We start from the raw sequence: 14,335 nt of genomic DNA, 5'->3' as shown, positions 1-14,335 counted from the left end.
GGAATACAGACAACGCTTCGTAGAGAATTTAGCTGGGAGAAGATGAGGAAGTGAGTTGAATGAAGCGGAAGACTCAAGTCACCTTTTCCTCATCACTCCTTACTCAGGTATAAAACTGCGTGAAGCCAATCAACAGCAGCAGTTTAATCGCAATGTGGAGGACATTGAGCTGTGGCTGTATGAAGTAGAGGGACACTTGGCTTCCGATGATTATGGAAAAGATCTTACTAGTGTTCAGAATCTTCAGAAGAAACATGCCCTGCTAGAAGCAGATGTTGCTGCCCATCAGGTGAGGGGAATAATTTTTCTTCCTGCCCTTTGAGTTCTGTTCACTTAAAAATACTCATTCAAGAGACCTTGGCAGATGATAGTAAGAATCTGTATTTTCATTGTTTTTGTAGCTTTGGGCTTCCCTGTTTATTTATCAGAAATAACTTTGAACTGAAATGTAAATTGTACATCTATAAGAACAGTATCCTCCTGACTGACAAAAATAAATTTTTGGAAAATGTTAAATAATATTGTTTTGTTCAGTGAATACCAACTTAAAAAGGTGTGCTGTGCTTTGGGTAATAATTCTCCCTTAAACTCTCCATTTGCAAATTCTTGCTTGTCTGCAAATAGCTTATTCTTACTTACTTTGTTGTCATACGGCTCTGTAAGAAATGGGAGGGGAGACAGAACAGTTCCATTTTTAAATATAGAACTCTACAGCAAATGATCTTTAGAAGAATTAAATTCACAGCAAGAAAATCAGCAAAATCTAAGCTCCCACGACTGAAATTATGAGTTGGTAACAGTTGAAAAATGGTTCGTCTAGAGTAGTACATCTGTAAACCTAATGTAATTTCAAAAAATCTTTTGCCTTAATTTTATGAAATTGACCAATTAAAAACAATTTCATTTACATAATCTGTTGAATATAATCTGAGACAAAATTGTTACTAAAAAATTGTTGCGCTGTCAGTGTGCAGCTGAGGTTCTCTTCCTCTGCCACAGTATAACTTATTAGCTAAGACCTGAAAATACTCTTCAAATGTTCTTAGCCACTGCACCCAGTAAAAAGCCATAAAATTTAATCAAGGTCTTGACATAAAGTTATTCCTGAATTAATTTTAGGATCGTATAGATGGCATTACCATCCAGGCACGCCAGTTCCAAGATGCTGGGCACTTTGATGCTGACAATATCAAGAAGAAACAAGAAGCTTTAGTAGCTCGGTATGAAGCTCTAAAGGATCCTATGGTAGCTCGCAAGCAGAAACTTGCAGATTCTCTTCGCCTGCAGCAGCTTTTCCGTGACATTGAGGATGAAGAGACCTGGATTAGGGAAAAGGAACCTATTGCCGCCTCAACAAACCGAGGTTGGTCCATCCCAATGTCTTTAACTATTCCGTTATGTTATTACTGCTACAATGTCAGTGGGTAACTCAGGTTTTATTGTGCTCTGTCTTCATGTGATAGTACTTACTCTGTGAGGTTGTCTAGCACTGGTTGCAGCTTCCTTGAATTTTCTTTTTAGTCTGATGAGACTGAATTAACTGGTTAGCTATTTTATATTTTTCAGGCAAGGACTTAATTGGTGTCCAGAATCTGCTAAAGAAGCACCAGGCTTTGCAGGCAGAAATCGCAGGCCATGAGCCTCGCATTAAAGCCGTCACACAAAAAGGAAATGCTATGGTGGAAGAAGGTATGTCTCTTTTTTTATTCTTCGTCTTTCAGGAAATCCAAGAGTCTTTGTGTAGGCTAGAGCGTTCTCTAGCCCTGTACAATTAAGAATTACTGCCTGTTTTTATCTGAGAAGTAGACAGGTACCAGCTAGCAGGATGAACTTCTAGTCGTTCCTTCACCTGGAAGTAGAAATAGATTCCTTGATAAGAAACTGTCACCATTGTCACAGATCCGCGCCTGCCCTCGACAGAACAGTCATATTCTTATTCAAGTCATTTAGGAACTTTGTGCCGATGATACTTAGTCTTCATTTTGGAATCTATTAAAGGCTTGTAGCTGTAGTATATAATCATGATGTAAGAGAAGATCTTCCACAAAGACAATAAGAGCCATTTCTGCTTTAAAATAAGTATGTGCTTTTATTTCTGACTGGTTGTTCTTAACTCCAGAACACTAAAATAAATTTCCTGTTCCCAGGATTCAGAATACCCATCTGAAATAATACTTGTCAGCTGGAAAGATATGTCCTTTTCTGTTTCATCATTTAGAAGAAATATTATTGCATGGCTTGTTTTGTTCTAAATGATTCAAATATTCTTAGTACATTTTGATTGACAGGTACAGTGTTTTCCAGTCTGAGCCAAAAGACAAGTTGAATTACGCTTTCCTCATTCCAGTCAGAATAGGCCATGTAAATTGAAACAGGTCTAAGTTCTCTGACTTTCAAAAAATACAAATAACCTTTTAGTCTCTATTATTTATGTCTCTAAGTTCTTCAGAGCCTTCCTTTTGTTGCATAGGACATTTTGCTGCCGAGGATGTGAAAACCAAACTGAACGAGCTAAACCAAAAATGGGACTCTCTGAAAGCAAAGGCATCTCAACGACGACAAGATCTAGAGGATTCTCTGCAAGCTCAGCAGTACTTTGCTGATGCTAATGAGGCAGAATCATGGATGAGGGAAAAGGAGCCCATTGTAGGCAGCACAGACTATGGGAAGGATGAAGACTCAGCCGAGGTATTTGACATTGTTTAAATCAGTTGTGCACAAATAGAGCAAGGAGTTTGTCTGCTGGCAAAGAAAATAAGGGACTCTGCTGATTTTAGGATTCTAATGAAAAAGGGTGGAAAACTTTTGCATCAAGCTAATTTTAGGCTCAGTCAAAATGCAGTGGCAGTTTTTCTTATATCTTAGCTATTATTGTACATGAAATTTTGCCGCTCAGTATATTAGATCAGTTGCAAGGAAACTTTACAGTTGTATTCACTGTATTATAGGGGTTTTGTACAGCATAATGAGATTAATATAAGTAAATTCCTGCCTCATGTGATGTTGCATTTCAGTATGAGTCTGGTTTTCAGTAGTTACCAGTCTGGAAGTCGTATTTTTGTGTAAAAGTTGCTGTACAAGTATCATTCCGTGGCCAACCACCACATCCCAGATGCTGTACTCACATTTCATTGAAAGTAACTGCAGTTTAAAGGCATTTTTTCAAACATACCTCTATTTCCAGAGTTATATCTAGTACTCTTAGTCAGAACCAAAGAGTGTTACTGAGATAAGGTAGAGGAAAAGCATCAGAAGCATTTGGACGACTATCTAGCCTGTGAATAAATAGAAGTAGCTATTCTCATGAGAGTCAGAAGTCTGGCAGCTCTGAAAAACCCACGCTGCCTGTGTATGGAGCCAAAGTATATGTTTTAAGCAGAATAACATCTGTAAAAATGGCTAGGTGTACATGTTGTTTTTATCATTCACTTTCAGGCTCTTCTGAAGAAACATGAAGCTTTGATGTCTGATCTTTCTGCTTACGGCAGCAGCATACAGGCGTTAAGGGAACAGGCCCAGTCATGCAGGGTAAGGAAAGATGCTAATCACGTTGCTAAAATTCTTGGGTCAGCAGAAGGTAAAGACAAAGCTTAATAACAGCTGTTGCTGTTGAGAAGTTATTGCAGACTGCACTTGATTTTCTCATAACAAAATTAGTTTTTGCTTTTTATAATTGTAACAGACTGCTATGTTACATTGGAAGAAAACAGAATAATGTGGTCATTTGCAAGGTTCGAACCCACACAGCATGTAAAATAGGTCCATCTGTACTACATTTATTTCAACAGGAATCATTTTAAAGCATTTACGATAGCTTTAACTAAGGCAGAAGTAATTTGTAGGACAGTTACATTGATTGTAATAAACATGCATCAATTTCTACATCTCTACTCATCTTCCTTCTGCTCCTTTGTTAGCAACAAGTTGCTCCCACTGATGATGAAACTGGAAAAGAGCTCGTTCTGGCGCTCTATGATTACCAAGAGAAGAGTCCTCGGGAGGTGACTATGAAAAAGGGAGATATCCTCACCTTACTCAACAGCACCAACAAGGTATGCAGTTGCCTGCTGGTTTGCTGAGCTGCTTCTCTTACTTTGTTCTGTGTGTTTTGTTGAGTGTTTTTTTTTTTCTTTAGTTAATTTGTTTATTTTTGAATAAGAGCATTCAGAGAAGTTAAAACATTTGCACATTTCATCCCTGTTCCCATTCAGCACTTTAGCATACCTCTTCAGCTCATTCTCATGTCTCCTTTATAGCTGCCAGCTTTTCTAAGTCAGATAAACACCATATGCCATTGGGCATGTGTCTGAAAGAAAATCTTTTCCCTTTTTTGGGGGAATTTTTGACCAAACACAAGGGGAGAAGTGGAAGTAAGACCTAGATGTCTGCAGGAGACAGTTTGAAATGACCTCCATAAAAAAAACAAGCTTGTTTTCTTGTGTTAATAGAAACCTCTAATTTGCCACCTTTCAGGTACACAGCATACTTTATGCTTAGTGCTTGCCTCACAGTGGTTGCTTTTTTTTTTTTTTCCTTCATTCCAGGACTGGTGGAAGGTTGAAGTTAATGACCGTCAGGGCTTTGTACCAGCTGCCTATGTGAAAAAACTAGATCCCGCCCAGTCTGCATCCCGAGAGAATCTCCTGGAAGAGCAGGGCAGCATAGCCTTGCGACAGGAACAAATTGACAACCAGTAAGATCTAACTAATAAGATACGACACCCATCCAGTATTTGCTGGCTTGGCCTTTGTCTCACATATGCCAGAAATTTAGGTTGTTGCCTTTTACGCTAGGGTGTAATTGACTGGAGCAAAACTGAGGGGCTCTGTTACCAGGGGCGCCATACTCAGTCATTGTATTCTTATTCTAGATTTTCCTGTTGCTCTTCCCATTTTTTAACTGTAAAATTCATGACACTTGAGCTCAGTTTGCTGTCTGACTTCAGTATTTTATGTGTTTCTTTTGTTGTTGTACTTAACAACTTAAACTTGTTTGTGAGTTATATCTGTCCTAAGCAGCTCTTGTATTTGTAGTCGTCACTTCTTAATGTGTGATCTGTTTTGAAAAGCTTTCTTAAATTTGGCTACAAAAGTACAGTACCCTCCCTATATAGGGCTGCCTCTGCAGATGTCTCCTTAGGAGCTGCAGCTCTCTTAGTGCTAGCTTTTTGCTTTTCTTGCTGAAATGTGGTGCCATTATTTCTTGCCATTACATGGTTAAGAACTACTCCCATTCCTTTGTTTATTTATTTATTTTAAAGAGGAACATGCCATTGCAAATGGAGAAAACCGTGTGAGGGCTTGGTAATGACCTCCTAAAGCACATGGTACTAGTAGATTAGTTCAAGCCAGGGCTGTGAGTGATAGCTGTGAGCTACTGGCTCATCTTATCAAGCCACTTGGAAGCCGAAGCTGAAAGTTTTATGCATACTCCCATCTGGTGACATAGTTATGCTGTCACTCTTCATGAGAATTTCTTTCTCCTCAGTTGTTTTGAGTCACCAGTTATTACAATGACATACAATAATTACTAGCTTTAGATCTTGGTTTAAAAAAAAAAAAAACAAAACACCAAACTAGTAAAGTAGCCTGTACCAGTGGGAAGAGAGGATGGTTCAGGATTTTAATGATGTGTAACTACCCTATGGGTTTGCCTGCAGCTTTTAAGAGCTAGAACAATGGTGTTTTATTTTAAAGCCAAGGAGAGGGGAACAGCTTTCAGTTTTAAATCAAATGGCACAGTGATCAGGAGATGAGGAGTCCTTATAGAGAGAGTTCAACTGTACTGCTGAGGTTTCCTCATGTGAATTGCACTCTGGTCTGATTTGCTTTGTTTGCTTCTGAATGACACCTAATTTTCTCCATTTAAATGTGAACTCTTAACCATCTCCTACCACAGACAACCCATGGATGGAGCTGCTGCTTTCATTATTTTTGTTAATCTAACTAATTTTTTGCATGCATTTGCTGTGCTCCCTCTGTCTGTGCAGGACTCTCATAACTAAGGAAGTCGGCAGTGTATCTCTGCGTATGAAACAGGTCGAAGAACTGTGAGTAGGATTAGCCCTTTCTAAACCATCCTGTCTCCATACTGTCACTGTTCATTCTCCCTTTGTTTCTTTCTTTGGGAAAGCTGCTCCAAAGAGACATGAAGGAAGCAATTTCTGCAATGTGAATTATTTTAGTGTAGATGAGTGTGTCCATGGTATGTGTTTCATGTGCTCTTTACAGCCAGCCATTCAGCCAGCTGCTTATCTTATTGGTCACGTCTGCACTGCTAAATTGGTCGTCGGTGTTATTTTCCATTCTACTGATTTTGCTTACCAAATGAGGTTTTAGTGATATCTAGACTGTTTTCTTTAAAATGCATATATTGCATTTTCTGAGGTGCAGGTAGAATTGCTTGTTTGTATAAATATACACAAAACATATATACCAAGTATAATGTCACACATAAATGCCCTAGAGTTTGGGAAGGGTGGAGTTAACATAGTTAAAGTAACTTTCATGCCAGGTAGTCAAAAAGCATTAGTTTATTTATGTAGGATGATTTTTTTTTCTCTTTTATTTGTAATATAACTTTTCAAACTTGAATTCAAGTCTCCTGGAAAAAATACTGACCTTGCATTACATTCATGAAATTTGCTGGGAGCTCCGAAGCAATAGGGTTCCTTGGCTGTTCCTGGCTGTCTTTTCATAGAGAACACACTTGCTGAGGATCAAAACTGAAAGCATTGTGTTAGTCTCTGAAGCATTGCAAAGTAACTTAGAGGAAAGGTCTGCTTCTAATGGGATTTTGCCCCAGGTTCTCTATGACCTTTGAAAGTATTTAATACCTAAAATCGTATGCTGAAGCAAGCATCTATGGTTGGGGCAGGTTTTAAAACAGTGTTTTCCTGTATGGCAGTAACTCCTGCAAGTCAGGGTAGGATGTTTCCATTCAAACCTAATTTGAAAGATCGGATCCTTAGCTCCTTTCTATCCAGTCTTGAATCAGAATAGACAGGAAACGAAGTCTGAGACAAAGTCTCAGCTTCGTGAAGAGGCTTAGAACTGATTATCAGTTTGACATATAACAGCCCAGGGTATCCAGGCTTTCATTCAGCAGCCTTTGTCATTTCTGAGTTACTTGTTAGGAAAATATGACATCATCGAACTCCTCAAGCCAGGAGGTAATTGCTTAGTACTTACCTGTGTGCCCCAAGGTGGGAAATGAAAGCACTGGAGAGCTGCTGTTTCCCCGTTTGATGCCCCTGCAGGCGTCTCAGCCACATCTTATATTATTTAATAACATCGAAGTGGACATATTCATGGCTTAGTAATGAGAATCAGTTCTGCTGTTGATTACTGTAGTAGACCAATTTATAATCTGATTCAGAATATGCAAAAGCCCACAGAGGCAGCTGGAGTAAATCGTCTTCTGGAACACTTAAATAAGGTAAAAATAAGGTAACAATAAAAAGCGGTGTTAGTGACTTTTCTGAGTGCAAGGTTCTTTAAAAACAGGCATTTTGCATTGCTAAAGAGATTTATAATTCAGATCAATAACGACTGTAACCTTCTGTTCACATTTCTCAATAATAGCTTGGGAAAGGTCTTATAGGGTCATCTCTGTCTAGTTGGTTACCAGGAATCAAATTGGAGACATCGATTTGCTTGTTCTTTTAAGTACAGTGATGCTGTTATGTTTTTGTGGTTGTATTTTAAGGTTTATTTGCTCATTCAAAGCAATTCAAATACTTTAGAGGTTTTAGAGGTTTTACTTTACGCTTTTTCTAACCTAAATGAGGAGTAATTTCACTGATGTTGTTGGGAATTCCACAGATAAAAAAGTAGCACTTGTAAATACAAAATTGATGTGTTTTCCCAGTTTAATATGGTTGTGTTATCAAAGAAATAACATTTAAACATTATTAAATTAAACATTAAACATAAACTCCTTTAAACATTCAGTGGATTTTGCACTGAATAGTGCCTAGGTAAGACATTTTGTGTCCAATAGCTGTCAGGCTAGTGGATTTTAACAATCTGATGGCAAAATTGATATACTATAGGAAAATATGTCTCAGAAAGTAAGCTCTTTTCTTTGTGTATCCCGTGCAGTCATTCCTGCACTGCACTGCTGCTGTAGCTTAAGGAGCCTACCTTGACCCGAGCTGGGATTTGGGGTTTGCCTTTGCCCACTAAAGTGTTGCATGTGGGAGGTCTCGTTTTGGTGTCCTTATCCATATAGTGGAGAAACGCGTACAGTTTACGTTTGCCTAATCGTGAGTAACTAGATCATTCTGTAGAATAGCAACGTGTAGACTGCAGGGACTTCCCATATTTTTGGTGATACCAGCACCTGTTTAATTGCTCTGACGCTGCTCAGTTCAATCTGACTTCTCCTGCCTTCCTTTTCTCCTTGTTCCAGGTATCATTCTCTTCTTGAGCTGGGAGAAAAACGTAAAGGCATGCTAGAAAAAAGCTGCAAAAAATTTATGCTTTTCCGTGAGGCTAATGAGCTTCAGCAGTGGATCAATGAGAAAGAAGCTGCACTCACAAATGAGGAAGTGGGTGCTGATTTGGAGCAGGTCGAGGTGCTGCAGAAGAAATTTGACGATTTTCAGAAGGTATGTTATAATGCTGCATAACGTGTGCTTCTGGGTCATAGGTCATTGATAATTTAGAGCTAAAATATAGAACCTAACAAGCTCTGAAACAATTTCATTTTGTGCAAAGCATGACTTTCAGTTAAGCTATTTCTATTCCTTTTTTTTTTTTGAAATGTGCATTTTAGTTTTCAGCTGTAGAGTGTTTGACAAGATATGTTGAAATAATTCTCTGCTTCCAAATGCTGATAGGCTTTTGGATTTATTTATTTATTTTTCTCTCAGTATTCGCAACACTTCTTATTTTTTCTTTACTTTGCATGAGATGTGAAAGAATTGTTTGTGCATATATTTTTGTTCTGTCCACTTTGGTGAGATACTGGACACTGAAATGCAAAGATGCCTGACTATTTTATACAGTGGCAAAGCCAGAGACTTGATAATTCTGTGGATGTTACCATGTTTACAGCTTGAAAATTGGCTAACAATTTGAGCCGGCCTAATAGTGGAGGTGTGAAGATAATAGCAGTTACTGGATTTGTGGTATTTTGTTTTTTTTTTAAGCTACTGGTTGATATTAAAATGTGTCTTTTATTAAAATTTAAATGCAAGTTCTCCAGTGTTTCTTTTTTAACTGGATTCCCTTTCTACTTTATAGAAAGGTTTCTGTCAGTCTTTGTGGCTGGAACTTTAAGTGTCTCAGTAAAAGTACTTTTAAAATCTGCTTTTTAGCTTACTTATCCAGTAGTATGGGTGATAGCTTTGGATCTCCATGTTGGTAAACTGTCAGGCATACAGTGTTAAAAGGGTATTCCATGGCTGATCGTTAATTAACTTCATGGAAGGAAAACTCTGATAGTGCCTTTATTTAATTCATTGACACTTGATGCTGACAGCTGGGATTTCTTGGCACAGTCTCTCGTGCATTCTATATTCACTGGTAACTGGAAAGGTCAAGTGTGCTAAATTCCTGCTGCTTACAAACTGTCTACTTCGTGGCACCCCTGGTGTGCAAACTTAATTCACATGTTTTGCTTGTGTGAATGTTAATGCTGTGAATTTTACTGTTCTGTGCAGGATCTAAAAGCTAATGAGTCGCGTCTGAAGGACATAAACAAGGTTGCAAATGACCTGGAGTCAGAAGGACTGATGGCAGAGGAAGTGCAAGCAGTAGAGCAACAGGTCCACTTTTTTTTCTGACTTACTCTGATGTTCTTGAGAAGCAAAAGATTTCCTTCCTTTCGTTTGTCTATTCTATTTTGTGTGTCACTATAAGATACCTGTAAGATACACTACCTCAAAGCGTATCTCTTGCTATCTTCCCTTGCTTACAAACAGTCAAAACTTCCTTTTTGTTAGATAACACCAAGTTGTTAGAAAATAACAAGACGCTTTGTCGTTTTTCCTTTGCAGGAAGTCTATGGGATGATGCCCAGGGTAAGTGTTAATTTCTGCGTTGCAATTTTAATAGTTTGGGATGTACAAGTAGAAGTTCAGCCATGACTGTAATCCATTTCCATGAAGGAACTCCATAATGATTTTGAATGGATGTAAAAAGATGATCTCATCTTCCATGTATTTATTTACTGAGTGTTCTACTCCACAAATCAATAACCCAAAATGACAAAAATACTTAGCTGCAAAAATTGATTTATGCTGTTAAGGCTTGAACATGGAGATATCTGAGTTTTTAAACACGTTCTGATATCATTCCTATTTAAAGCTGTTTCTTCACTTCTTTCAAACAGGATGAAACTGATTCTAAGACAGCCTCTCCTTGGAAGGTAGGTGTCGTCATTTAATAGCAAGCAATGGGAAAGTAGATCAAAAACTACAGCACATCATCTTTCTTTCTTTTTTTTTTTTTAATAGACCATGCACTTTCTCATATGCCCCCCCCCCTTTTTTTTTTCTTTAAGACTTGCCAAAGTGATTTTGGTGATGTCATAGTCTGAACAAATGTTTTGAATTGGTATTGATTTAGGTTTACTGAATTCCCATTTAATTTTGCTTGTTTCCTTCAGCAAAAAACTTGCAGAGCAGTAAGCAGGAATTCACTTTCATATACTTGCATACAAATTCCCTATCAATATAGAAAGATGCCATATAGGTTCTGCTCTGCATTTTAAAAGTCACAGTCAATTCTCCATTTTTCAGGCACTATTATAAAAATAACTGAAATAGTGGATTCCTAACAGAGAATTTGCTGGCAGTTATTTTTTTAAGGAAACTCCATTTTTGAGCTTGTACTGTAAGACTGATCCAAGTTTTTACACCAAAGTTTACACCATACTTTTTTGCAAGTAATTTATCATTGTTAGAAAAGAAGATTGCATATCGAAGGAAATTGGTCATAATTTTTCTAATTGGCTTTAATCTGTTTTGATTGTCATCTTGTGTTCTAAAATTATTTGAATTAACTGCTAAGCTGATTATGCCAATAGTTAAACCATTCAGGCACTTACTGTTTTCTGTCCCTGTGACTGAGGAAACAATTTTTTGTTTTGTTTCATTTGTTTTTATTCACCTTTTGAATGTTGCATTAAGTTTTCTCTGTCCTTATTAAGATAGTTGTTTTTTCAAATTACGTAAGTGTGATAGCATTCACGTGTCCACCTCTAACAGTTCTTACCCTGATCTGTAATACCTTAGGTACTGCAAGTAATTTTTCTTAATATAATTTTTAGTTGCTTTTGTAATTTACTTGCTTCTTGTTGGTGTTTCATAAACAACACTGTATCCAAAACAGTGTTCTAAAGAATTATATAAAAATTTAAAGAATTCAACAATTTTCACTGAAACCTTTAAAATCTATGGTATTTCTTTCTTCGTGGATTTTGTGAAGTTATATTTTACCAAGTCTGTGGTTTTCACCTAAGCCAAGTCATTATGGATTTTTAAGTTTTCTTTCAATCTGATTTTGGCTCTGATTGGTTAAAGTAGACTTTAATGCTACTTTTTTTTTTATTTCTGCCTTTTCATGCAGTCTGCACGTATGATGGTACACACAGTGGCAACATTTAACTCGATCAAGGTAAAACACAACTTTTTCTGAGTTTACTTGAAAGCTGAGAACTTTTCCACCTACCTTTCTGTAGTCTTTGTCTTTCATTACCCTTTATAAGTCTTCTTGAATTAACTTGTTGAGTGAATTATTAACATACAGCAATTACCTCTCAGGTTACATCAATATTTTATTATATACATGAAATTAATTTTTTTTCTATGTCAGGAGAAACCCTGATTTTTTTTTTTTGAACCAGGCTAATTGAATTTGTGCATTTTTCTGAAATTAAGTGGAATACAGTAACCTTCACCTGCACTGAAAGTATAGTCTTGACTTTTCATTTATTACTGACTAGTGAAATTTGCTTATATACTCTACATAACATAAGCATAACCATTTTAGGAAATCTTCCAGCATTGCTGTCTGTGTTCTCAGTAAACCCCTGAAAAAAAAATATGAAGATGGATGTGAAGAAGGGGTAGTTGGCATGTTTTTGCAGGTGTCAGCAAAATGAAAAAGGGGGCTATAAGCATAGTGAACAACATGTTACTGGATGAATTTTCTGTTTGACACCATAAAGTTTCAATGAGCCCAACACAAGAGTTTCTTTAAGCAGAAATGCTATAAAAAACCTGTGATTCTGCAGTATCAGTGTGGAGCTTGAGTTTTGCTTTTTTTCAGGAACTGAATGAACGTTGGAGGTCTCTGCAGCAGTTAGCAGAGGAGCGAAGCCAGCTGTTGGGCAGTGCTCATGAAGTCCAGAGATTCCACAGGTGGGGTGTTTGTATCCATATTTGATCTTAATTCAGTTTAAATAATTTATTTATAAGAGTTCTAAAACGTAGTGGGACCTATTCCAAACAAGTCACATTTCAGCCCCCAATTTATTTAGTGGAAGTTGGGCCACCAGTAAAACAACAAAATTTTTTTTGTATACTTCCTAGAAAGAAAATGAAAAGCATGTTAACATGGGAGCATGGAACAACTGAGGGTTTGGGAGATCTCAACTGCTGTCCTATTTTGCCATAGTTCACTTGTGTCATCTTGCAGTTTAACAGAATCATCAACTACCTGAGCTTCTCTAGAAATCAGCAAGCCGGTGGGTAACAGAGATCCTAGTGTGGCCTCCATTTTAATTCTCTTTCTGCCTTCCTTTTGCTCAAATCAGAGATGCTGATGAAACAAAAGAATGGATAGAGGAGAAGAATCAAGCATTAAATACAGACAATTATGGACATGACTTGGCTAGCGTGCAGGCTCTGCAGCGCAAACACGAAGGCTTCGAGAGAGACTTAGCAGCTCTTGGAGACAAGGTGAGGTTGAGAGGGGGACAAAAACAAAAGGCTTCTTTTTATCTAGCAGAGATAATTGAACTGTATAAAAGATTATTTTTGTTTTCTTTATGTTTATTTTCTTTTCTTTAATTCTAGGTGAACTCTCTTGGTGAAACTGCCCAGCGTCTGATCCAGTCACATCCAGAATCTGCTGAAGATCTCCAAGAAAAATGCACTGAGTTGAATCAGGCTTGGAATAGTCTGGGAAAACGTGCTGACCAGCGCAAAGAGAAGCTTGGAGATTCTCATGACCTGCAGCGTTTCCTCAGTGATTTCAGGTGAAGAGTCTCTCTCCCTCCTCCCCAGTTTGTCTGTCTGCTGTATTACCACTGAAGTATATATGGCTCAATGTTCCACAGGAATATTTCTGGGGAGGGTTTGAAAAAGGACTGTTTTTCCTGTTCTGGCTTATTTTAGTGGAGGAAGGGAAAAATTATTTATTAATCTGTGTTTGCAGGGACCTTATGTCTTGGATCAATGGAATCCGGGGACTGGTCTCCTCAGATGAGCTTGCAAAGGATGTGACTGGAGCTGAAGCTTTATTGGAAAGGCACCAGGTATGTGAAAGATTGTGAGTGTATATCATAAGCATCAACAGATGTTTGTTTTTCTTACACTCTCCACTTACAGTTCCAAAAATAAATCAATTACAACTCTGTCCTCTATTTATTTGTTAACACATTTCTGTACCATGCAGGAACACCGCACTGAAATAGATGCAAGAGCTGGCACTTTCCAGGCATTTGAACAGTTTGGACAACAACTTCTGGCACGTGGTCACTATGCCAGTCCAGAGATCAAGGAGAAACTGGATATTCTAGAACAAGAACGGACAGACCTGGAGAAGGCCTGGGTCCAGCGCAGAATGATGCTAGACCAGTGTCTAGAACTACAGGTACTCTGCTGCATTTCTAAAAAGAAAAATAAGTCCTCTTTTCATAAAAGTTTATTCATTCATGGTGACGAGCAGTGCTCGTGGCCTGTCTTTCTTATGCTCTGGAGTTTTTTTCTCTGTGTAGCTGTTTCATCGGGACTGTGAACAAGCTGAAAATTGGATGGCTGCCCGAGAGGCTTTCCTAAATACAGAAGATAAAGGAGACTCCTTAGACAGCGTGGAGGCACTCATCAAGAAACACGAAGATTTTGATAAGGCAATCAATGTCCAGGTGAGGAGGGTAGCTGAAGTGAGGGCGGAATAGATTAGCTTTTTTAGGCAGGTTATTAACAAAAGAAATTACTACTGTGTATTGTTTCTAAATGTTGGTTCGAAGTATTGAGCTGTTTGGGATCTGCACCAACAGTTCAGAAGTGGCTAATGCAGACAGGGAGGTATTTCACTGTCCACCAACATGGTGTGGGAAATGTGGCAGGTGTTTGTGTAAATCTCTTACTGCCTTGAAAATT

General features: G+C 37.9%; 1 protein-coding gene across 12 annotated transcripts in view; it reads left to right on the top strand.

The window, feature by feature from the left end:
* SPTAN1 (spectrin alpha, non-erythrocytic 1) overlaps nucleotides 1-14,335 on the top strand; it is a 51,056-nt gene that overhangs the window by 20,190 nt on the left and 16,531 nt on the right. For 6 of the 12 annotated variants that reach the window (XM_080562359.1, XM_080562357.1, XM_080562358.1 and 3 more), the window contains 19 exons: nucleotides 108-289; nucleotides 1,120-1,363; nucleotides 1,567-1,689; nucleotides 2,471-2,688; nucleotides 3,436-3,528; nucleotides 3,918-4,052; nucleotides 4,545-4,693; nucleotides 5,990-6,049; nucleotides 8,413-8,611; nucleotides 9,668-9,772; nucleotides 10,004-10,027; nucleotides 10,339-10,374; nucleotides 11,577-11,624; nucleotides 12,279-12,370; nucleotides 12,766-12,910; nucleotides 13,028-13,209; nucleotides 13,389-13,488; nucleotides 13,629-13,826; nucleotides 13,951-14,097. In XM_080562359.1, coding sequence (XP_080418485.1) covers nucleotides 108-289; nucleotides 1,120-1,363; nucleotides 1,567-1,689; nucleotides 2,471-2,688; nucleotides 3,436-3,528; nucleotides 3,918-4,052; nucleotides 4,545-4,693; nucleotides 5,990-6,049; nucleotides 8,413-8,611; nucleotides 9,668-9,772; nucleotides 10,004-10,027; nucleotides 10,339-10,374; nucleotides 11,577-11,624; nucleotides 12,279-12,370; nucleotides 12,766-12,910; nucleotides 13,028-13,209; nucleotides 13,389-13,488; nucleotides 13,629-13,826; nucleotides 13,951-14,097 — 2,480 coding nt within the window. The remainder of the gene's footprint in view (nucleotides 1-107; nucleotides 290-1,119; nucleotides 1,364-1,566; nucleotides 1,690-2,470; nucleotides 2,689-3,435; nucleotides 3,529-3,917; nucleotides 4,053-4,544; nucleotides 4,694-5,989; nucleotides 6,050-8,412; nucleotides 8,612-9,667; nucleotides 9,773-10,003; nucleotides 10,028-10,338; nucleotides 10,375-11,576; nucleotides 11,625-12,278; nucleotides 12,371-12,765; nucleotides 12,911-13,027; nucleotides 13,210-13,388; nucleotides 13,489-13,628; nucleotides 13,827-13,950; nucleotides 14,098-14,335) is intronic. The other 6 variants (XM_080562362.1, XM_080562361.1, XM_080562360.1 and 3 more) reach the window with 1 other exon arrangement.

This window comes from Anser brachyrhynchus (assembly GCF_964034855.1).
Source record: "Anser brachyrhynchus genome assembly, chromosome: 19".
Lineage (NCBI taxonomy): Eukaryota > Metazoa > Chordata > Aves > Anseriformes > Anatidae > Anser > Anser brachyrhynchus.
Note: the sequence above shows the minus strand (reverse complement) of the source record. Positions and strands in the feature narration are given on the sequence as shown.